At 42.5% G+C, this 25,522-nt stretch overlaps 1 protein-coding gene across 8 annotated transcripts in view; it reads right to left on the bottom strand.

Moving 5' to 3' along the window:
* The window catches only part of ARID1B (AT-rich interaction domain 1B), a gene marked incomplete at its 5' end in the record, with an annotated part of 336,354 nt that overhangs the window by 91,554 nt on the left and 219,278 nt on the right, over nucleotides 1-25,522 (bottom strand). For all 8 annotated transcript variants that reach the window (XM_082307126.1, XM_082307119.1, XM_082307122.1 and 5 more), the window contains one exon: nucleotides 12,083-12,326. In XM_082307126.1, coding sequence (XP_082163252.1) covers nucleotides 12,083-12,326 — 244 coding nt within the window. The remainder of the gene's footprint in view (nucleotides 1-12,082; nucleotides 12,327-25,522) is intronic.

The following is a 25,522-nucleotide window of genomic DNA, read 5'->3' as shown; positions in this document are numbered from 1 at the left end:
AATGCAAACATTTACACTCACAGACCAGAAACAGGCCTCTTCTAACTGTAGGGTTATCAGTTAGAAATGGGAGAAGAAAAGGAAGGAAAATCTTCCATATTTGTTGACCTACAAATGGTTATAATCTACAAACGGTTATAACTAACCATTTGATGTCACCCTGTATCAAACAAATTTATTCTTAGAATGAATTAGGAAAATTGTTTCCAGGAGAGGTAAGGAAACACAAAGCCATTGCTGATGTGTCACTGGTGAGCCTTCACACAGACAAAACCAGAAAGCCTAATGCTCACTGGAATGGGAACCAAGAACAGCTACCAGCATGACGTGACAGGAGGCTGAAAGAGCGAGTATGATTTAGCATGGCAAAAACTAAAGCTGTGATTTTGTGACTTCTTTTTAAAAATATATTTGCGGCTAAATATCAGGCAGGAAAAAGAGCATGATGTTTAGGATGATAATCAAACCATGACTGGAATTTGAAACAACTTCCTTTTAGGAATAATGAGGTCCAGGAAACCTAGTGATTAAGATGAAATCTGATAAAATAATGGGATTATATCACACAGTCGATGTGACAGCAACGGCTCACAGACCGGAAGGGACATTCTGGGCCTCGGATCCCCACATCAGAAATATAAGATCATAAATAGGCTTCTGTATGGGATTGTTTTAAATGAGCTTTTCAGGAAATTGGAAGTGAGGTGCAAATGACCTCAAAGGAAAGAAATTTTTCTATGAGTAGCATAAAGGGAAACTGGTCATGTGGTTTGTGTTATCTCTTTCACCTTACAAAGCCTATGACCCCTTAAGCATAAAGATTATTTTCTTCCTTAATTTATGCATTGTAGCTAAGCTTCCTGTTGTATCAACACTATTTTTTAAATGATTTATTCATCCAAGTAAAAAGCAAGGGTTGCCTGCATATCCCACCAAATTAAGACATACAAAATATTAAAACCTTCCTCGTATCTATACAGTAACCTGAGCACAGATGCTTTAAAAGGCCAGCGACATGAGGACGCTTTCAGATACAGCAGCCATGGCCCTGCTGAACCACTCTGGGGAGGATACGCAGAGTCAAGCATGCTTGAACCAAGCCTTCTGGCTCTGCTTAGCACCACGTTGCAGCTAATAACCCCTTGCTAGCAACAGCAACGCTGGTAATCCACTGCTGCCTGCTCACCAAGATGAATTCCACCTCTCCGACCTGGGAGCTCGGAACCAAGCCTGGAGCCCTCCCACCTTGGGATGCTTTCAGTGGCTGGCTGTGGGGCTTGCTGAAGGCAGGATCGCAAGAGGCTGATTTGTTCTCCTGCAGCAACGCAAAGCGTCTGTAAACATGAAGATTATTGACTTAAGCCAGACTTATGGATGCTCCACATTACAAAAAGTTACCAAGATTGTTGTTGGGCCTGGCCCTGATTTTCCATATTACCTCTTAAAACAAATGCATCATGCTCCAAAGACACAAGATTCCCTAACATACACGAGTATCACTCACAATCCACATAAAATCAACAAAAGGTAAAAAACCATTTCTCTTCTCATGAAAGTACATAATTCTCAGACTACTGATCCTTGAAAGTTATGCTCCATCTTCTTTTTCATATGTGTGTTACATTTACTGTAGCAAGGACTGCGTTGTGAGCAAGTTCCAGAGATGTCACTGTAACCTAAGTGCTAAACTGCTCTCAAATCTCCATTAAAAAATGCACCACTGATCTAAGGTGGCCTGCAGAACCCTAGCTCTGACTTCTCTCTGCACACATGCAACAGCATAAACATCTTAATTTCATGACCAGAAGCTACTTGTTTGACATGATGTAACATTTAATTCAAAACAAAGTTGACACTGACAGGATGAGGTAGCTATTCAATATTTTGTTTCATCCTCATTACTCAGCGTATAGTCCCAAGGTACTACTTATGGAACACCATCCAAATGTCACCCTCACTACAGGATAATTCATTATATTACGGACTTCTTTAAAAAAAGAATTAAGTAGCTGAAATGGTGGTCTGCCAAATTAGACATCCAAGTTTTATTCCCAGGTTGTGTAGCCTCTGAGTAAGGTATGAAGACTTTTAACAAATACTCAGGAGTAGAAAGTGAAGTAATTGTTACTACTGCCTAAAATGACAACAGGCTGAGTGGCAAGGGGCAGGAAAGCAAACATATTGGCCCTCAAGGCCAAAGCTCACTTTGCTCGGGAGGCGAAGGGAGAGCAGCAGCCACCACCGCAAGAGGGTCTGGTTCATCCACGCCCCATCCAGAAGTCACCTCTGCATTTGGACCGAAGTGAAGCACCACACCAGTTTCTTCTGAGATTTTGGCAACAAGCCCAAAGCATGCTGCCAATGGAAATCTTCAAACGGCTGCGACTCACCCAAATAATGAATGGATTTCCAGTAGGCCACCGCAAGCACCTGTCTGCCTGGGGACTATTCCTCTCCAACAAATTTCAAAATCCTGCTGCAAACCAGTAAGGCACTAGAGCTCCTCAAAATTAAGTACGCATCATTTATTTATTTATATAAGCAAAGGCATAAGTCCATCTAAATCTAGAGATCACTGCTTCTCTGTCCTCAGTAACACCCACCCCAGATCTGTAATTTCACTTTACAGTTACGAGAAGTTTCTTTTTGGGGGATCAAATTCTTTCTGCTTTCACCTCTGCCTAACTCCGTGTTCATTTAATGCATTATTTCCATTAAGCTCGGGAGAGTTCCCAGCCCAGGGTATTTCTGCTGGAGGCCGATCCAGAATGGCGCAGCCCAGGATAGCAACCAGTTAAATCTTTTCTAATCCCCGCATTCAGAAATGGTGGCTCACAGCGGCTGGCATGCAGGAACTGAATAGAGCAGGCAAGCTCATATTTCTCTCACCAGGCCAAATTAATAAAAACAAAACGTGATTTCTCCTTCTCATTTTCCTATTCTTCCTGCTCCCCAATATTTTTCCTCTTTCAAACAATTTTTTTTTCTTTTTTGTTTGAGAAGCTTAATGTTTGGCTGCCTTCTGAAGAAACGGGCACAGTGACAGATGAAAGGCCGTATTCATTGCCTAATTCAGAATAGGGAAAAAACGACTGCTGTGCATTTAAGATTCTAACAACCTTGCAATTTTGTATAGCCGTTTTCCCCAACCCGTTCTTTTGAAGAAATCTGCTTTTATTCCGTTAATAACTAACCACAGTTGCAGCAGCATGGATCCGATTAGCAGTTCTTACGCTACAAAGGAGAGGGGGGGGGAGGGCTGTGAACAGGGTTGCCAATTTGTCCACCTGGGTCCCCAGGAGAAAGATTAGATGAGGCGCTTGCTCCTTTCTTCCCCACTCGCTCGCTGCTCTGCACTAGACAGACCTCTTCAAAGCTCAGCCACTGACTTCATTTTTTTTTTTCTCTAAAGTCTCATTTAACCGCCCCTCCACATGTTTTGCGCTCTGTGTCACCACGTCCCTCCAAAGCGACGGCGTGAATTGGGATGAGAGGGTTTGGGAGAGGCTGAGGCAGCAGCTTGCCCAGCGCTTTCTCTCACACCTCTACAGGGCCTCTGAATTGCTTTTAGATTTCGTAAATTATATTTCTTAAATTTGTGCAAACTGTTGGAAAAAAGTGTCTATATTCTTTAGGGAACGATCCAAACGCTATCATTGTACCGTATTTTTTTTTACTCTGTCCTTTTAAGCCTTTCATAAAAATGACAGTTTTGCTTGCATTTAGGCTGAAGTAGAAGACTGCAAAGGGTTGCATAGATTTAGTAATTTGTAATTACTTGGGACACAACATTACATGTTTGTTAATGCAAAAAGCATATGATTCGGCTAGAGAAAAAACATTCTCAATTTCTTTATAAAATGTCAATTAACCAGAATATAAAATTGTAACTGATGTAAGCGCTAAATATCTAAAAGCTCCTAACAAAGGACAGGGTAGTTTTTCTTCCTCATATTTGGCTCATTTCTTCCTTCCAGAAATGAAACCTACCTCACCACACACGTCAAACTTTAAACTTCAGAATTCCATTTAGGGAGTTAATCCAAGTTCCAAAAGGAAGACTTTTTCATTATCAATGCTCATTCTCTAGACTGCGTTTGTAACTACAAGGAGAATTTTTCTCTAAGCTGTCCCTCATTGTGTCTACTATTCTTAAGAGCCTGAGAAGCACAGCAAGTGTAGCAGACATACACTTCCAGTATTTGCCACCTAATAAAAACCTTAACTCCTAATTTTAACATTGCCAAATTCTAACAAAACCATATATCAACTTTCATTTATAATATTTGCAGTGAGAAAACATGCAAGATACCAAAGAAAGGGTGAATGTGAACTGAAATTGCTGTTTCTTATCCATATTTCTTTTCCGTTGATCCAGCTACACATAAGAATTGCTCAGAATAAATATTCATCATCAGGCGGCATTAACTCGAAAGACCAGCAGTGATGGAGTTTCACTCCTCCCTGCTCCTCCCGACTCTTGCAAGTTCAGGCAAGCAGGTGGAAATTGGAGCAGCGCTGATATGTGGCAATGAACTATTTTGCTAGTCCTGCCTGCTACTTCTCGTACTAGTCCATTGCCTGTGATTAACGGGCGTTTTAGTAGCAAAATGTATGTGCTCTCATTAATACTATCCTCAAAAGGAACAAACTCTTAGATATTGCATATTACACAGCTCTGGTCTCAACGTTTCTCAGGGATGAGGGAGAAAAGGGCAAGCTGAATGCATAAAGGATAAAAGCACCTTGAGGCAAACCCGCTTCCAAAAACCATTTGGTGGGTCTGATCTTACTGAAGACAAGATCTATCATGCCATATTTCATCTCGCCCGACAACGATAAGCTCCAAAGAGCGGTGCAGAAGCGGCTAAATTCCTCATGTATTTTTAATCAACTGAGAACTTTCATCCGGCGAGCTCCCTCTGCAAGGTCACACACACCACGCGCGGCCACGTGCCTCTCGTGCAGTTTGCAAACGCCAACTTCTATGTCAGCTTCTGCTTGGAAGGGGGAGTATTAACGTTAGCAACCCCTGGTTATATCATTTATAAACATGCAGATGTGGATTATTAAAGATTAATGCATTTTGGGATTGGTGTCGGCATTCCGTTTGTCTCACGCCGAAACCAATTCTGTTCTTCATTAGTCAACGACAACCCACATCACCCTGTTGTGGAAAAGAAATCAAAGGTGCAAGCATGAATTGAGAATAAGTGATGAAACTGATTACTAAGAAACTTAACGGCTGTAATCAATCAACACATCACAATAATTTGAGTCCACTGTTATCTGGAGATGGGGAACAAACAGAAAAGCTCCCTGCCAGAGTGAGTTGTTCTTTTGTTTTTGCTTTCTAAAAACCCACTTTGCAATTTGACTTCCATATCTACCTATGGAGCGATGCTGTCAAAGGGCCGTTCGAATCTTTCAAGCCGCAGCATGAATTCTGTCCCTACGGAGGAGAGAGAATATCTTGCTTTTCATTAATTTTTAAAAAAATTATTATCTGGAGGTAGTGAAAATGTTCTTCTTTTGAGGCTAAATGGCTACTTTCTAGCCGGCCCAGAATTAATTCAAGCCATATTTGCAATTGTTCAGGTTCCTTCTTCTAAGGAGGGACACACCACGTATCTGTCTAGTCAAGTCTGACACTAACTATGAAGCATGAAGGCCGCTTTAAATATCTCTAATGGCAGTGATACATAGTCCACTGAAAAAATGAAAACTGCACCAGCCTATCCCATAACAGAAACCGAACCACTTATGACATTTATGCTCTATTTTATCGAAGTATAACAACCATCTGTCAACAACAACAAAAACATACTGATGGAAACATGAGACTTCTCCCATTCGCTCATCAATCAACGCTTAGTATTGCAAAGGATGAAGGAGTGAAAGACAACCTTTTAATTTATGATAATATGCAAATTAATGCCCTATTTGGCAACAAAAAGAAGGAAAGAGAATCTATGTTTGTGTAGCCAAATAATGACAGAATAAACCTCCCCAAACATTCAAAAACAAATATACACTGTATTAAACTTCTTGACAAAAACATAAGTGGGTTGAGCAAAAAAAAGTTAGAAAGAAATGCGCAGGTTAATGATTAAATGTAAACAATAATTGTCCAAAGATGGCCTTAAAGTATACCTCTAAAACTAACAACAAACATACCTGTCAAATCTTGGCAGCTGTGGTTAAGTGCATTTGAATTTCCTTACGTGAACCAGAGCACACGCACAATTATGCAAAGATTTTAATTGGATTTCAACAGCCGTCATACTCTAGGTGGATTTGTACCAGCACGGGGCTAACAATGACTCACGGAGCTGCAAGAAGCGGCCTGCCGTACGCCTGCTGCCACGGCGCGCGCAGCAGCAGCTGCCCCGCCGCGCCGGCCCTTCGGCAATTGCCAGGATGGTGAAAACAGGCCTGGCAGGAGCCAACGAAGAGGACAAACCAGGTATGGGGCAGAGCACAGCTACGGGGATGCGAGCGCTACCGATCTGGCTGTCTGGGGGAAGTTTACATGAAGCCTTTGCAGGGTGCTGGACGACCCTCGGCGCTGTGCTCCCCGGACCCTGCAGGATGTTCAGTCCATGGAGCAGAAATGTTCGTCACTGGCTTACACAGCAATTAAACACCAAAACTGTGTGACTGTGAAATATAGACATTGATAAACCAGATATTAAGCAACTGAAAACACTTAAAACTAAAAACCAAAAGCTACCCCTAAAAAATAACCACCCAGGGCATGCTGGTTTTGGTGATTTACTGTTTTTCTATCTGACGCTTGACTTAAGAGCTGATGAAAAACAGCAGGTTGATAGTGCTGGAATATAAAACCCTCTGTCATCAGGAAAACCTAACAGGAGGAACTCGAACGGCGTGTCCCTGTCTCATTTCACCTCCTGCACCTGCTCTGGGAAGACCACCTCTGCAGAGAAGGACACCTCCCTGATCTCTCCGGCCAGGCTGCGAGTAAGATAGCCGTTCTGATAGAGCCTTTTGTAGCACAGGCTCTCCTCAAGAAACTAGATTGAGACTATTTAGTTGTTTCACAAAGCCTTTAGTTATTTCACAAAGCCTTGAGACAACGGATTATTCATCAGTTGTGACCTGGGCTGAATTCTAATAGGTATCACAGGTTAGATGTTCCATATGCTAGAAGCAATGCCTCGAGCTAGAACGCCTTACAATTTGCTTATTTTTCCTCCTGTCAAAAGACAGAAAAACTCTAAATGTTGTCCAAAAGAAAGGGTTTAAAACTACTGCTATGTGAAACATTCACGTATTTCATTTGTAAGCATTCTAGATTTGCAAAACTGCTGAATAGATGTTTTGTGTACTAGCAGTCTACGTCAATGGCATTTTGTGTTTTGTTTTTTTTCTGGTCCGGATGCCAATGAACAGCATGCATCTTCCTTGCAACAAGCTGTTGCAAGATTTTTGCCTCCGGAGAAGCCAAGGGAGAAATATTGATAGATGTGTTAAAATAATCTTTCTAGACAGGGGGATCATATCCATTTTACAAGGATACAATCTCCTTTCTTGTTTTGCAATTATTTTAGGTTATCTGTAAAACTTCAACAAAAAATATAGTATTACAAGTTCCCTTTCATAGGGTAGTTTTCTCAAATAATGTTTGAAAAGAGTCCATGCTGTACAACATACCAGTAGTGGCAGTCAAGGGACTAAGCATGTGGGCTAGCTCAATCCCAAGCAAAAGATTTTTCCAAATTCTTCTTTAAAACAAGACCTGTCCGATCAGCTTGTCTTACTGCAGCCACTTCTGGAAACAGTTCAACTCTCAGGCTTCGCCTTTTATAAGTCATGAAAGAAAGCATCACTCCTATTCAGATTTTTGCATTAAAATGTCCTTTTGGACTATGATAGACTATTCCCAATTTTTTTCTTCTCAGCATTTTAGTCACTCTGGTCTAGCCACACATAGACTAACATGCACAGCAAGCCAAGATTTCCTGTTACAGCTCTCTCTGGGCATCCCATTCCTCTCTTGCTCCTTTTTTGCCTGGAGTGCTAGCTGTAATTCTGATGGGTCCTGGATTTCAAGCTAGCTAGCTGATCAATACAGGAGGGGAAGACCTCTGGGTTTGCAGAGAGTAGAGGTGATCACTGAATGGAACACATCCACTGACTCATATAATTATCAGAATTAAAAATTTTGGGTCTTTTTTAATCAGAGGATGCTGCTGACAACTGCTTAGCATAAATAGATGACTGGAATAACATTCCTAAGTGAGAGCATGCACACATGTATTTCTTCCTGAAAACTCTAACTCCAGTTGTATCCAAGCTCCTTGGTGAAAGAAGACATGAATACAATTGTAATAAAAACAACAACACAGTTGATGCTTAACAGAGTGAAAATAAGCTTGCTTGTTCAGAAAGTAAATGTAATGTATTAAAAGTGCAAGTCAAGATATTGATCTATGTGAAAAAAAAAAGTTTTACGTATTTCTAAAGATGGCACTTGCTATTCATTATTAGTATAGCGTACCCTTCTCTACTTTACAGATAAAAATTGTTGCAGAGATTTAAAAATAATAGAATCTATTAACTAGTACAAAATCTGCTTGTCCATCATGGGTTAAGGGATTCCTGGCCTATCAGCAATCTTCCACAGAACTCTTAATATTAAAAATTTTTGCTGCTTACACCGCAAGGGAGAAAGAGCTGACAAAAGCCTTTGGCCAGTGAGATCAAAATTGGGGGTGGGGGGAAGAAAGGGGAGTTTAGCTTATTTACATTTTTGCTTTGTTAGTAAACGGGAATGGTTGGAGCAGGAGAGAAAGGGGGAAAAAAAAAAAAAGAGAGAGAGAAAAGTGGAATTAACAGCCACTAAATCTTCTGGCAACAGCAGTGCATTTTGATGATGTGCTGCGTCAGCTTCCACTAATGGTGTAGGGTTGAATCAGGCACAGTTCAAGACCCAAAGCAGTGCAGGGCATCACATCTCAGTCTCTGGAAGAACACGTACCCTAATTATGAAGATGGCTACAAAACAGAGAGATCAGGATTTCTGGCAAAGCAGAATAACGATCTACTTAACAGGAAATCGGAATGCCATTTCGAATCCCTAAAAATCATAAAGAGTAGGATTTCAGTCCTGTAATGAATGTGCGTCTGAACGAGAAGCGTTACCATTTTGAGAGAAAACTATCTTTCTGAACAAAACCCGTCGAAGTTGCTTTTTCTGCTCCTAGGGGTTAATCTCCCTGGTCTATTCCAGTAACGTGCATGGAAACAAAGGCTGCATATGTGTGTGCCACTCACCACACAAAATATCCGTCCAGTATTTCAGTGAGCACAGGAAGGAAATGCCCACTGAGCTAGGGACGTGCCAATGTCAGTGCTGCCTGTGCCAGGCCATTCCCGTGAAATTCACGGCGTGCGGCAGAAAGCAACGCGGGGCGGCAGGCTTGCGGTGGGGTGGGGAGGCAGCTTAAACAGGCAGTGGAAGAGAATCAGCCATTTGGGAGGTTTAATAGGGGGCTGTTTGTTTGTCTGCCCTTTTGATGTTAAATTAGTCTTCAATTTTGTCGCAAGGAAGGAGGCATTGGGAAAAGGATGCTTCTCTTCCAGTAAACCCTGGGAAAGCAACACCTTTATTTTAACGGCCTTCCCACCAAGAACCCCCTGCAACATTTTGGCTTTCCCTGGCCATAGCTATCAGCAACACAACAGCTGCTCATTTTACAATGACTTGCTGGAGAGAGAATGATTGAAAGAGCCAATCTATGTCACATGGAGAAGCTGTGGCACAACATCGCAGGAGGTAATAGGAGAGGAATGAGGTCAGAACAAACAAGGGTAGGGTGAGAACGGAGAGGAAAATAGCACTGAATAAAATTATTAAAGGCAAGACGCTGTACCACACAATCATGTTTAAAAACGGCCACAACCTGAACGCTGCAAACAGCCACAGAAATGCAAACAAGCTCTGTATTACTATTTCATAGGTTCTCATGAATATGGCTGATGAAAAAAGCTACCAAAGTCCTAGTAATGAAGCACAACGGTGGGAACACACTTAGGTGAAAGCACCGTCTAATTCATACGGCTTGAAAGCCCCAGCACCCGGCAGCATCCCACTAGTCGCAGGGTTTTAAATAGCAGCCTTGCTCGTGTCATTTTGTAGCTCGAGAAACGCAGCAGCAACAGCAGCCCCAGCAGCAACAGCAGCAATGCTACCGCAGCTGCCTGGCTCCCCTCCGGAGAGCGCTGCATTAGCTCACGCCTGGGAGTTCACCTTTAGCAAAAGAGCTGCAGAGACCAGGAGCTCGCCCACGCCAGGGAAACGGCGGCGGGCGATTTTGATTTAGCGCCATTCATAAAAATCCTTCCTGAGGAAGAGCTGCTTTTGTGTTACCGCAGCAGACCAGAAAACCACCGTGCAAAATGGTGGCACGGTTTGTATGAAGAGGCAATACTTTTCACTAGGCCACTCACAAAAATGAGCTTTTGGGCTCAGCTGGAGCGATGAAGCAACTCTGACCCTGACCTTTGGGCCCACACCCCTTCTATTTTTACCCCACAGGGATCAATTGGTTTCATAAAAGGTATTACTTTCCCCTACACCCTGTCCTGTTCCCATCCTTATCTATCACGGCTACAATAACGCTATTTTCAACGTCACACTGTTCTTTCCCTATTCAGCAAGCAGGCTGCTAAAATGCCAATCCATTGACTTGCCTGAATCTGACTGTGGGAAAATGTTACCTTTCCAGCTAGGTGGACTATCTGGCTTCACTCAACAACAGGGACGGGCTTCTGCGCCACGTACTGGGAAATACGCTGCAAATACAAAGCTACCATACTGCACATACTGCAAATATTCCGCTCCTGCTGCTGTCCCTGCTGTTCCTGCCCCACCTGAGCACGTGCTGCTGGTCAGAGCGGCTGGAGAGGGAAGAAGTAACTGCAGGGCACGCATGCAGCATCAGGGCTCGACATGCTCAGGCCACATTTAGTATGCAACACTCCTGTGTGCACTGAGCTTACTCCCCTTTGCTTATCTAGTTTAACCTCTGTATAAAAACAGGCACATACATTTTACACAGATACCTTTGTATTGAATACCGAAACACATGCTACTCACTGAATTTTAACCTGCATTTGGTTTGCAGCACATCTAATGAAAAGGCATCACTGCTTTTGTTTCTTTTAACTGAGCTCCCTGTTGATTTTTCTCGTGGTTTTGTCAGCAACTGATGTTATCCCTGGGGTAATGTCAGCACTCTCCTGCTATTAGGAATTCCCCTAGTATTCAAAATGTCAGAAAATAATCAAAAACTTGAGTGTCAGAAAGAGAATAAACTCATCAGAAATACCAAATACTGCTGCCTGACCCCCTGCAAGCAACGTGCCAGATGGGTGGGGACAAGGTATGAATGCATGCCTTTTTTCTCTTCTGGGTATCTTAACAGCTTTCCACAAATTTCTCAATGTACATGAATGTCTGCGTGTCATACTCTATGTGGCACAAGAGAGCAAGTGGTAAGCCTGCCACTGGCATTTCAATTATTACTGGTGGGGCTGGATTCCTAGTAACTTGTTGACCTTTGCAAATATTAAGAAGTATCTCATACAATATTCTGTACTCATGTCCAAAATTATATTATCACAGTACAGGCTTGGAAAATCTCTGCCTCATCCTGTGGGTCTGAAACCACCAAACGAGTCCAAGAGCCAAAATCAACAAAAATACACAGTAAAACCAAAAAAGGGACCCTGTAAATAATAAAGAGAAATATGTGACAGATAGATGACACACGAACCAAATACAAAAACTACGATCAAGCATTCGCATTGGTCAATGATAAAGACATTTATCAAACACATATGTGGACTCAAGTTCAGAATTTTAAAGAACTCTGAAGGCTTGGCAGCTGAAGTTTACATGGAATTTATCCCTGCTTTAAGTACGCATTTTTTGCAGAAAAAGGCCCTGAGAATGCAGGAATCTCAGAAAAGGAATGAATTTGGAATACAGGAGTATTCATCTATTTAATAAACCTGTCTATCGGTTTAATTCTTTTTGTTGGAACAAACTTACCTGGAATACTCGCTGGAGAAATGGGACCAGATCTTGACTGGTTGCTTCCAACAGGAGAGCCTACAGGGGAAGGCGATGGGCCCCCGGGGATGCCAGAGAGATGTGGAGAAGCATGAGGGGAGAAGGGAGACTGTGCAGGGTTGCTCTGCTCCCCCTGGCTGCTCGTAGAGCCTGACGCGCTAACGGCTGAGCTCAGGGTTGCTTCGGTTCCAGTCGGCAAGTCATCAATGGATCCAGATAAATCCTGAGAAAAAAGGAAAAAAGAATGTAAGTAGTCATATGAACGAATCCTCAGGCCACAGGACTAGAGAGCTAGCATGGCGATGAAGGCCATTTATTTACTTATTGCAGCAGATAACTGAGAGGTTGTCTTTAACGTTGGTTCATGTAGTTAAATGATGGCAGAAAATGAGGATAGTATGTACAATTCTCTGCTTAATCTCTAATTCTTTCGAGAAAAAGAACAAGCAAGGGCAACAAATGAATTGGAACCAAATTCACTCAACATTGAATTTAACCTTTTCCATCTGGATTAAGCTTTCAAAATTAATCCCACAAATTCTGCCTGAGCATACTAAAACTAATGAAAATGATACATCAGTTTCACTTTCACACAGTATTTCATTTTAGGGTTTGCTACCGTTACAATCACAGCTTATACACTTCAGTCTTTAAGCCATCACCAAAACGAGAGAAGAAGGGTGTAAAATACGCAGCCCTTCGAACACTTGCATGCAGCTCCTTCACCTTGCAGAAGAGACGCAAGAAGAGGCCCTGCCCTCAGCAGCAGCACAGGACCCGCTCGCCACCTAGAAGCAAGGAGGGCTGCTTCTCTATTTCCATCAAACACCAGTGTACAACTCACAGTTTCTCTTCAATTCCATTTGAATACATTGCTAAACAGTTGTTCCATTTCAATTCGTAACTGCTGCATTTTCAATGAGAAATTTCCTCCGTAGATCAAAGCACATCTGAATTCTAACTATGAATTGCTGGGCATATTCCCTGAAGCTGTAACACGGGAGTTATACTGGTCTTTGGACCTGTGGGAGTAATTTGGTTTTTTGAATCGTTGTAAAATCAGATATGAAAAACGAAGAATGCTGTGACAAAGCAAGTGCACACCCCTTAACTGCCAAGAAAAATGTTAATTCTTAAACATCACAGAAAAATCTCATACAAACTGAAAAGCACAGAGACAGCTGTGCTTCCATGACTATTGGCAAGGCCCAAGTTAAGGAGCACGTTACTATTTCTACCAGCGAATTAAGGCGCAAACAAGAGGCGGGGAGCTACCTCACATATAGAACAGGTCATTAAATGACCTTTGACGCTTCCAATAACTGGGAATGGCAGAGTGTGTTACTTTGGCTGATACTGACTTCGCCCGTCTGGCTCAGGCAAGTGGTTGCACCATAGACAAGGGGGCCCGTCATCTGAGTAGCACAAAAAGAACCGGGCTCTGCCTGAGCAAAGAGCTCAGGAAGCAAAGCCTTACTACTGCCTAATTTTCGTAACAAAAAACGAAGTTATTTTTAGAAGTTACAGAACCTGGACAAAACGCAAAGCGGTGTATTTGGAATAAGAGTCCTGCCCAATGCTGACCACCTCTGTTACGAGGGAGGCTCCCTGCCCGTCTCCCCTAACAGACAGATACAGTCAGCCTTCCAAGGCATGCAAAGCGTAGGATTAACAGTTTAAACACCAACAACATTCATTAGAAGTCACCTAGAATGCTACGTGTTATTCCTCCTCGTGCATAAAGGTACTAAATACAACCCACCCGACTTAGCTCTCTGCAGGACACCTCACAGACCTTATTTCCAACGAATTTCCTCAAATATTTCAAGCACAACTATCACCACAGGTTAATTTTGCTTTGTCTGACAAGCACAAAATTGTACGTGTATTTCATTAGGCATATGAAAAGCAAAAATTAAGTTTGAAACGTCAGCCTATGTGTGCACTCTGCATTCGCTCAAGAGTAGACTTCCAAATCCCTACAAATGGGAATTTAATTGTGAAATGGGCAATAAACTATTTTCATTGTTTCTTTTTCAAAACTATTAACTGCAGAATATGTAAACAAGAAGTAACACCGCTTGATACTGTATAGAGCAACGCTAGAGATTTTTCACAGTAGAATGTATTTGGCAAACAGGTAAGCAATTACTGCTTTTCCATACATAATATGGTTTTCTTCTAAATGGAATCAAATCGCTGCTGTCGTGATGTGTAACAAATGCTGTAGGAAGTGCTGATAAAACAAATGCTGCTGAAAAGCATATAATAAACCCCTGAAAACCAAATGTAGCAAAATAGAAGCCTGTTCTAAAGGAATACAAATTCTGCGTAAAAAACAGACAGGCACCCAACCGATAGAAGATATAGAAAGCACAGGGTTTTACATTGAGAATGGCAAAGATTTTAAAAGAGTGTGCGGATTACAGCTTTCGTTTGTTTCGGCAAGCCACGAAGTACTTGAAAAACAAACACTCCAAAATAACGAAAAGCCATGAAGCAGTTCGCACTGTCCGTGGTGAAATTATCTGCTGTTCAGAGACCAAGGCAAAACCTGACCGCTCCCCACAGCATCTCCCCAGCTTGCCGAGCGTGCGCGTGGGGGAGCACTCGGGAACAGGAATGAAGTTCACTTTTCCCATGGGGTCGCATCTGACTTCTCCAGCCTCCCGTGGGGGGGGAGTGACCGACGAGTCCCAGGCAAACAGTTTCCTCAAGTGCCTGCCTTCCAGGTATTTCCTCACCAACCTGATGCAACTCCTTCACAAAAGCGGAAAAGAAAGAGGAAAGCTCGCGTGATGCCAGTCTATTTAAAGAGGGAAGCCACGCCACCCTCACCCAGTAGATGCAGAGGGAGCAGGCGGGTGGTCTCGGTGCAGCCGCCGTGCCTTGCGCTCCCCACGTGCGCGCAGCGCGAGCACCGGGGTTTCCTCCCCGGGCTGGGGAACTTCGCAATCAACTCATCTGCCGAGGATAGGAGGTAGCATTCATTCGTCAGACCCATCAAGAAAGCTGATAGTGAGGTTGCTCTCAGGATGGCACAAAAGGCTGTTGCCTATCTTGATGCCTGGGCTGTGCTACACAACCTTTACCTCATGCTACAGCGGACTAAACTGAGAAATACCAGCCATTCTGCGCAGGGTGGTTTGCAGATAGTTACTTTGCATATTTTGTTAACGTACACTTCGTGGCCTTACCTAGTCTTCTAAGGCAGAAAGCCTGAGTAGGCGAGCAACTGGGAAACTTCCACCATACAAAGGCTTTAGAAACACCTCTGTTATCCACAAAAGCTAATTGGGAAATTAGAGAGAAAGAGAAGAAAGACTTTATGTGAAGCACCCGGACAGAAAGAGCAGAAGTCGACTTACCGTTCTCCTATTATCAGTATTTTAATGCTTGCTTTTAACTCGGTTTAACAGAACAGTAACGAAGTCATGTGCAATTTCCACATCACAAACATTTATTTATATATACAATACTGCACATGTACACATTATATACGCAAATTACATGGATATACTTGCATTTACTTAGCATATCCATATGTAAAGCTATTAAAAAGCCTACTAATAAGAGAAATTCACAGTGGTTTAAGCATACAGCCTAGTTAACAAAGAAGCTCTGTAACTAATACTCCTCTAGAGGACAATTTAGTCAGCAGGGCACCAACTCTATTCTTCTTTTATAAGTACTATCAGATCTATGATGCCTGTAAAGAACAGAGAGACCTTACTTACTGCATCTCATTCAAACCAAGGCACCTTCAAGCTACAGTGCTTCCATTTATCTTGTTGGAAAGTTGGCAGGTTAGGTAATTGCTGGGATTCTTTTAAGGGGCTGAAGTCCCCATACCCTAAGGCATGCCTTAAATTTTGCCTCTTTTCAGAGGCTTTTTCTGGAAAGCACTCGTTTCTTCCAGTAAAACGTAGCAAGTCTAGAATTACCAGAGATCTCTTGTTTCTTGTAGAGTAATCTTATTATTCTTGTCTATGGTACTGGTATGAGTAGATTTACAAAGGTGGCACCAAATCTAAGAAAAAATGAAGGACAAAATATTTTTTTCCCCTGTCACAAATCCATATTACAGTTCTGTATTCTCTATGTCACCTTTACATCCTGTATTATTCAGGACATCCCAGCCAGCTTTCAAAGTTTATTTCTAGATAATACCTTGATCACAAACTGAAATGCCCCTGCGCAGGATTTATCTCTTTTAGCAAAGTGTTTTTTCTCTGACTATCTTCACTTCTAGCCTCACCTTCCACCCATGCACAACCTTTATTCTTGTCCCTCTGACAAGTACAAGAGCTAAAATGAACAGGATCACATTGTGCTTGGGATTATAATGTTATGCCTTCCTGGTGGCACGATCTTATCGGACTGACAGGAGAGACACCCTTGAAACAGCACACCAATTTACTATTGCAATGTGGCCAGCAAGGGGTAGAAGGAAGCAAACTGCTTATATAAAGCCAGGAAACACAAAGTTACTTACAAAGAGAGCACAAGAAAACAAAATACGAACACCCATATATAATAATAATGTTAACTTATTCAAGGAATACACCTAGATCCAATAAACAGCAAAAAGCAGACTACAGTAACTCGGTAATACCACCGCAATTTTACACACGGAGTGTGATAGGATTAGAGCATTCACCACGGAGCAAAAATTTACACTGCAAACACTTCACGCAGTTGCTGGTTTTGCTCAAGAGTGTCTCAGCAGACATAAAACAAGATTTTACTAAAGGGAACCCTTGCTAAATACCTACAGTTGAAAAATGATGAACACTTTCTCTGAAATCAGTAAAAAGGGAAAGTGTGGAGCACCTTGCTAACTGAGCTCCTATGCCGCTAAATTACACCTGAAGTTCACTGACAGGTTACTGGAGTTTGGGGCTCTCTTGCAGGGACTGTGCAGAGCATGCGCAACCTGGCATTAATTTAAACCTCCCAACTATTGCCTATCAGTTCCTTTATGCTCAGGGAGTAGAGGAAAAGCAGAGGTATTCTGTGGATATTAAAGACATGCAAAACCTCCCAGTCTCCAAGAAGCTGAAAAGCCCAGACTCTACCCTGCCATCCGTTCTGCTAGCACGAATCCCAGCGCTACGCGTAGGGAACTGCAGCAACCAACTGGCTGCAGGATCAAAGTCCTGCTCACTCCATTCAGGCCTTCCTGCAGTATTTTTATTAGGATGGAGGACAGTGCTGCTCAAGAGACAGGATCCTGCATGAAATATCCATCTCCTTAACATGAATCACCACTTTAGAAGTAAAATTATATATACAAGCAAACATATTTTACATTTAAGTATGTAAATACATATTCAAGCAGACGTACACTCTGCTATTGTTTTGGAGCCATGGGGGATTATGAACAATATGCTCTGTAATTGAGATTAACTTTGAACAAATGATTTGGCTGACAAACACACATACGCACACAAAGGGAAAACCCACAATAGCTCTGTTTAAATTTCAAGATATTTGTAAGACCTCTTTTCATCACAAAGCAGCCTATAATAGCATGTTTCAAGAAGTCTTCCAAAGGCCCTGCTGGTCACATTGTCGAGGCAGCGAGCGAGCTAACAGCCTCCCATTGCCTGTACAACCACAAAAACACACGGGCACAGCAACGATGGGGATCACGAGCAAAACCCTTTCATTTTCAAAGGCTCCTACCCCCTACACAGGGTCTTCCTTCCACACCAGCTATGTTGCAACCTTCAGCTAAGCACACCAAACGTACCTAATGCACATCCTTAAAAAATTCTCCTTTAACAGAAGATAGCAAGGCTGCTGTTACATTTTTGCCAAAGTGCCTTTTACACCCTTTACTGAAATGAATTCGGGGACAGAAAACAAGGTTCATTCTCTGAATCTTGTTAATTCAAGGTTTGGAGAAGGAATAGTAGATGAGATCACTTCTGTTTCAAACACCTCCTTGAGGAAAAAGCTCAATTTTTCTGACGGGCACAACTCTACCTCAGAACACGCTAGTGTAAGGAGAGGATTTGTTTCATACTAAAAGGTTACTTGCAAGACAAACCCAAACTTTGACAATAGTTGGGTAGAGGTACTTTTCAGTTAGTCGTGGTACTTGTCAGTCTTACTTTATTCCACTTACTAGATGTTCTACTGTTTTTAACCAAATTTTTAACTTTAACCTCTATGTGGTAAACTATTCATGCAATACTCCAGATGAAGGAAATTCTAAGTATATGATAAAAACACTAGCTTCTTGCACTAAATTTAGTGACAAAGCACCACTTGCTGGGCAAACACATTCCCTTCGTTCTGCAGACCTTACAGGCTTCCCAAAATAACTCAGTTACTGAACTGTGTTGCAAGGACTCCGATCAGTATCAAATACTTTCTCCAAGAAGTTATACAGGGAAGTCCCCAAGGATCCAAAATCTTTTCCCTCTGCCTGCCGTCTTTTCAACCTATGGGATCCTGGAATTACATCAGTCTTCAAGAAATTATCTATAAAAAGCTGACTTGGAAAAAGAGATTCAAGTCACAGCTTACTACTTAATTGCTAAGCAAATGATTGTTTTGGACAGTTCTTACTCATAATTTGGACATGAAATTCATTCCCAGTCTTGACCCTCCCCCCCCTTAAAAGTGCACAGAAAACATTGTTTCTAAGTGTTGGTGTCCTAACAAATAAATACTTGCCAAGAGGGGGAAAACAACAAAGGAAGGTTTGCTTTTTTGTTTTTTAAAGAGGTTCACTAAAGCTGATATGAATTTTGCTGCTGACTTTAACTGACTTAGGTTTTTCTCCAGACACTCAGTTAATGGGAATGTTTCCTCTGCCAAATATAAGGGATCTTAAGTGGACTTGCTGAAAAGCCAGAACCAAACAAATAGTCATACCTTTTTTTTCCCCCTTCTTTTCCTTTTTTAGGTAACTCCGGGTCCTACAGTATGAACAGCAAAGCGTACGTGATGAGTTGGTGCAGAGCGTCACTGGCTCAGCTCTCAGATCAAGGACCTGAGCCGTAAGGACCACGCCGGCTGCGCAGGAGAGGCTGTGGCTGGAGGCACACCTCCTCGCGCACGTGCCCGCAGGCTTGCACCTTCATCCACAGCGAACGCCACCGCCACAGCGCAGCCGGCGAGGGCCAAGGGATGCCACCGGCCTTCCCAGCTGCCTAGGCACGACTGCCACCAGAACGAGGAATATTGCGGGGTCTGCAGCTCCCTGACAGTTAACGGGAAGGGGGCTCCTGAGATCTCCAGCTGCATCAAGAAATCTCCTAATGACATAAAAAAAGTCACTAGTTTACAAACATCGACTCCCGTGTATGAAACGATAAATACTAATGACCCGTGTGCTATCAAAGCAAATTGACAAAGTCTAACAAGGACTGTAAACAGGTAAGACACACAGCTTGTCTGACAACAATACTTTTTTATACTAAAAATAAACAGTAAATCTCCAGAACAGAAAAACAATAACACAGCATCTCTCAAGATATGAACTTCACTGTTCATCTCCGAAGAAGAATGCTTAACACGTAGAATTTCTGGAAATAAAATTTAAAAACAAAAAGCCATGAACCCTTAGGAGCCATTTGTTTCTTCAGTATTGTAGAAAAGAAAAATTCTCAGCCAACTCTTGTAGCTACAGCATCAGCTATTTATCATCAATAAATCATCAACATTTAAACCAACCAAATCAATGAAAACCACAACAAATTGCCCCTATGAAGAAGAAAGAAAAGCTGCCTTTGTGTAACAGCAACCTAGTAAAATTGAGTCATATTCATACTACTTCCCATCCACAGTTTCCTCAGTGCCAATCTTAACCATCCCCAAACATGAAATCACCTTCTGTTAAACTTAAGTTTTTTTCATATGAAGAAGAAGTAGGTGAGACATAACGACTTCCTTCTTTTGCGTCCCTTTGGATTACAACCATTTTCTAGATCATGTACCTTACAGCTACCTCCCCAGGGAGCAGACAGGCTGAACTGGCAGGATAAAACAGAGAGGAAGCGGACTGAAGGAAAACATGCACTGATCCAGAACCTTTCAAGCTCTCTGGAGCTTCTGATTTTGGGGATCACTGTCCTTCTCCCTCTCTGCAGCAAGCTTAGAATTCGAACGGCCACTGGGCGACTCCCCTGCTCACCAGCCCAGCCTGCTTTCCTAGCCCTGCTTCTGGCCGTGTTGAATCCAGCACCACAAAGCCACAAGGAAAACACCATGTGCCTGCTATTCCCCCTCCCATTACCTACTTGTTCTACTTTCACAGCTGATGTAGAAAGAAATCAGACCCAGTAAGCAAGGAGATGAGTACCAAATCACAAGACAAACATGGATTTGAACAGAAGCATATGAGAAAGAAGAACAAGACACTACCAAAAGAACATATGGGTCAGTAGATCTGAAAGAGACCTAAAATTTTAGCAGGAGCAGCAGCAATACACATTAGAAATTATTGCTTACTCCCTTTATTCCATTTACTCTGGCTACCATACTTTTGGAAACTTGCAGCACATGCAGTCAGACATACACCATCTTCTTGAGACTACATATTCAAAAACCTGAGATTTTGCAGGTGTGGCTCAAGCAAAAAGGAGCAAATACCACAACATGAAATGTGGTAAAATTCACACCATGTCTATCCTGCAGTACGCCCACACGTGATTGCTGTGCAGAGATTCTCAATAGGTCTATGCAGGGTAGCTCACGTAAGAGAAGCTCTTTAAACACGACCGCACAACCTCACACGGCTTAATGTACCTTACTGTTTACTACTACAGACATACCCTGAGTCACAAAACACCTATTTTGCAATGATAAATTAATATCTTTCCACATGTGCTTCTCAGACTATCCCACACTGCATTCAGAAGGCATTAGTTGTGCTGTTAAAAAGTTTGGACCTACAATACTATCTGATTTGGAGACTGCAGTTGAGAGAACAGAAAAAGTGTTGGTCCAACAATCAATTGCCCACCGATCACTGAAAGCAGATCTTTTCATCCCACAGTAAATTAGGCAAGTTGATAACAAGTGAGCTGTTCTGACAGCCCAAGGCTACCTATGTGTGGACCACAATAAAGGGCTTAAACAACCGATGGACCTATACACCTGTATAACCAAGGTTTAAAAGCTCTTGATCTACAGCACTTGCCCTTTTTTTTGGCATATTAATACCCTTTGTAGAGTTATGGTTTGATAAAAAGGATGTCCCAGCAGGTTACCGTGGGAATAAGGATCTACAAAACATAGTTTTTCATTAGCTTAGGGCTTGTGCATGCATCATACTGTCTCTCTTTCTTCTCTCTCCCACAACACCCTGTAACCAAATACCACAATTCGATGAGATGGTAAATAAGATACAGACACATCTTAAACTTCAAAAACACAGGTGCTCCAATAACTTTCCATCTCTTCCTCTTGAATCAGAAGCTGAAAGGAGCAGAAAAATGTATAAAGAGCGATAAATGTTAGAAAGGCTTCCTTTTTAAGGAACTAAGGTGACTTGCCTCAGAGAACGATGTCTTATTTAACAAAACTGGAACACACTGGATATGCACTGTTACATTGGGGTATCAGGCAGAAACGAGTGTCATAATGTTTACTGCAGTAAATTCAGCTTAATTTGCCACTCCAGACTCATTTTCTCAGCATCACGCAAGAATCTCTCATCCTCCTCCCTCTTTGATTCTCTTTTCTTTTTCTGAACCTAACGCGACCCCAGCACCATGTAGTTTGACAACCAGTAAAGCACAAACGAACGGGGCTCTGATTGCTCTGACTCTGCTTTGCTCCACACCCCCTGCCACACACACGAACTGCTCACTCCTTTCTGAGGTTTATGGGCCACAGCAGCAAAACCAAACAATTATGCTTCAAGAGCTGTTCACTCAACCCCTCCCACCTCTTCATTTTCCAGTAACCTGGGAAAAGGTTGGGAAATGAAATCCAAGACGGTAATAAAGCAGAAAATAAACTTTCAGATCGTTTCTCACACATGCCAGCTAGAACCAGACTCCCTCATCACCCCAAGTTCTGGAATTCACATCTCCTCGCAGTAATTCAGTGCTGGTTGGGCACGCTATTGTGCAAAATAATTGAGCGGCAAGGGAACGCGATATTTTGAGATGATACGGCTTTAACAGACTTGTGTAGAACTCAGCTTTGAGAAACCTCTATATAAATTTCAAAAGCCTTTTGAAATCCTAGAAAAGTGTCCTGGTCTCAGAGTTCTTTTGCAATAATGTCTTGATTACCCTAGCAGGAAAGATAACTTGTAGTGCTTCAATTAAGCTTTAAGAAAAAATTCTGAAAGGCCAGTACCCTCCCCTGTCTACTGCTAAGCACGCTGTCCCAGCCATGGCTTACAAACTTTGCTTTTGGGGAAGAGGTATCTCGAGGCTAATACAATAACATGGTTGTCCTGATCGTTGAGCACATTAAACTAATCTTTATCCAACAGGTTCATAATTTTAGGTGCACTCTTGAAATCCAACAAATGAGGAGAAACGTGGAAGAGTCACTACAGAGGTGTTAAACCATGTAGACTGCAATCTACAGAAAAAGCAGTATACCAGTTACTACTGTTCTTTAATAAATATATCATAGAAAGGAAAGACTTCCATGGTGAATTGCAAAAGCCATGCTTCAAAGTTGCAGCTTTTTCTTATCACAGAGAAGACAGTGAGTCCTGAGATCTTGTAGATAAAGCTGTCAGTAGGTTGTTCCTCCAAAATTTTCCTTGGCTGGAAGGGAGTAGGTTGGTATCGCACGGAACTACCAATTCAGTGCAATGCTAATAAAAATGCTCTGAAAAAATTCCAGGAAAGCATGGGTAGGATGTTCAGTGTACAGCAATTGTGATTGGCAAAAATGCAGCTGCTGCTCCATGGACCACAGCAGGTGGACACGCGGTGAAGCCTTGCTGAGCAGGGCGCTCCCATCTGCCCTCTTGTACGACGGTGCTTTACTCAGCCCTTCGCCCAAGGTGCCAACTGTCCTTCCCCAACACCTACCAGGCTACGTCCCTGCCGTGGCTCCCTCCAGCAAGCACCACTGCAGTACCACGGCCCACAGAGACTGTGCATTTGGAAACCACTTGTATGAAGTCTTTGTAAATAGAATAAAAGAGAACTTTTTTCCCTACTAATCTCTACTCTAGTTGCACTGAATTTTGAGTGTGTTCATACACGGTGCGAAAAAACATGTCAGGTAACGTGACAGAGGTGGAAAAAAAGGGCTGCAGCTGGAAGCTTCTTTGAAAGAGGGTCTGCCAGGATCTTGTAAGGCAGTGATCCTTTCCCCTTCTCTCCTGCTGCTGCTGCTGTTCCCCCATGGAAACCCCACGCCACACGCAGCAGCCAGAGGAACTGCAGCGCTTGTCAATGGCTGTATCCTGGTCCTTGCAAGATGAAGCAAAAAGAGATGTCAGCCGTACCTATTGCTGATTCTCCATCCTCCAAATCTGTGTCTGGGTTACGTAACACAGCTTAGGAGCAGGGATGAGAGGTCTTCTGGGGAATGTGTGTGATAGAAAGATGGGAAAACAGCTATCTGCATCAATGCATGGTTTGTAAGAGCTATGGCTCAAGAAGAATATCGTTCTTAACCTGATTAAAGTTTTGCTGCGTGGCTTGTAAGGTCATTGAATGAGTTCTTCTATGCTGAAGACTACAAATAGGGCCAGCATTTATACACTGCTGTCTTAAAAAAAACCCCTACCTATCTCACAACTTCTAAGATCTACCTGATGGAAATATCAAACCAAAGCTCATTTCATCCTCCGAGTTATTCATTAGACAGACCACCAAAAAAGAGGAAAACAAGCAAATCAGTAAGTTGGGATCTTCACAAAGTCACAAAATACTTCTGAAGGGTGCTTGTCAGAACAAACGAACGTACGAAAGGAACAAACAGCCTTATGAATTAAGTAAGGAAATAAATAAAGGGAAAACATATGAAAATTTCAACAACCGTGCCAATCTGTTGCGAGCTGTACCCATGCCAGTGAGCGGCCTCGGGGCGCCGTAGGATTCCTCAGCACAGTGCCAAGCTCCAGCAATATTGTTATGGTTAGAGAGGAATTTCTCACAAGAGCTAACAAAGGCAGAAGGTCATAAATAAACACAGCAGGATCGCCTTGTCAGTTCTCATTATTAGCGCTGCAGGCACTTGCTTTTCTATGGGCTGCTTGCAGGTTCATTTAAGTGTAAGAGCTCCTCCTCAGAATTTCACATGCTCATAAATAAAGACAACATTTCTTAAGGAAAAAAGGCACACCTAAGTTATTTTTTATTATTATTTTTTATGCACACAGGGGCACATGTGCATGAGCTGCTCGTGCTGTCTGCAGCCGCCCTGTCCGTACGCACCCACGCGTGCTTCCTGCACTGACCAAAGGCCTACGCGCAGCGAACCTAGAGCTGCAACATCCTTCTACGCCGGCCTCCGTTAGGCCGTGCAGGCCTCCCTCAGACCGTGGCCATAATGAACGAGGAGAGCCTTCCTACTGTAATAATGGTCACCAGAATTACATCTGGGCAGGAAATGAGGCTGAGCTCCTAAACTGATCCTGACGTGCATTATACAACTAGGAAAGCTCAGCTGTGTGATCATTACTGCAATTATTAAATGACATTTAGTGTTAACTTTCTTTTGTTACTGAGTTTTGAAACAGAGGGGGCGGTACCAGTAACTCTAGGGGTATAAATGTGCGAAGAAGGGAAGGAAAAGTTCTTAAGATCTCAAGTGCTGGTCCTTCATCTCCTGTCAGAAGTCAACAAACAGCCAAGTGAAAACACCTCACCTCTCCCATACACATACCTACCTATCTATCTCCATATATTCATACCTATAGAAATGAGTGAAAAGCGAGCTCCGTGTAAAACTAGGTGCAGTTTAAATAAATGAACACTATCATGTAGTGCATGCTGATTTCAAGTTGCGTATGTAGTGCTTTTCAGAATATTAGGGGAAATTTAGAGATCAGCAATGCTATCTCTAGAATATTTTTGTTTTCTGTTTATTATGCTGGAATAAAGAAATGTAAAGACGTGAAGAAAGCTCAAAGGCTCATGACCTTGGAAACACCACCATTAAATTAGAAGTAAGTAAAATAACAGGACTTATGTTATACGGGGGATACCAGGGGATGCCCAGCAGCGGGAAGAACGCTGCTCAGTCACCATCCCTTCCAACATGAGAGAGCTGGTAGAGAACATCATTACTCACCTGCCAAAAATCCCCAAAACACTGCTCCCTCCCGTGAACTGTACTGAACACTGATGCACTGGTTTGTGAAACGGTCGTGCCTGTCTTTCTACTGGGCTAAAATCTGACCAATGTTATCGTTACTATAATCTGTACTATCTTGAATTCTCACCTTTTAAAGAAAACTGCATGACTGACAAGCAAAAG

The sequence above is a fragment of the Platalea leucorodia genome (genome assembly GCF_965183815.1).
Source record: "Platalea leucorodia genome assembly, chromosome: 3".
Classification (NCBI taxonomy): domain Eukaryota; kingdom Metazoa; phylum Chordata; class Aves; order Pelecaniformes; family Threskiornithidae; genus Platalea; species Platalea leucorodia.
This window is presented reverse-complemented; position numbering and strand designations above follow the sequence as displayed.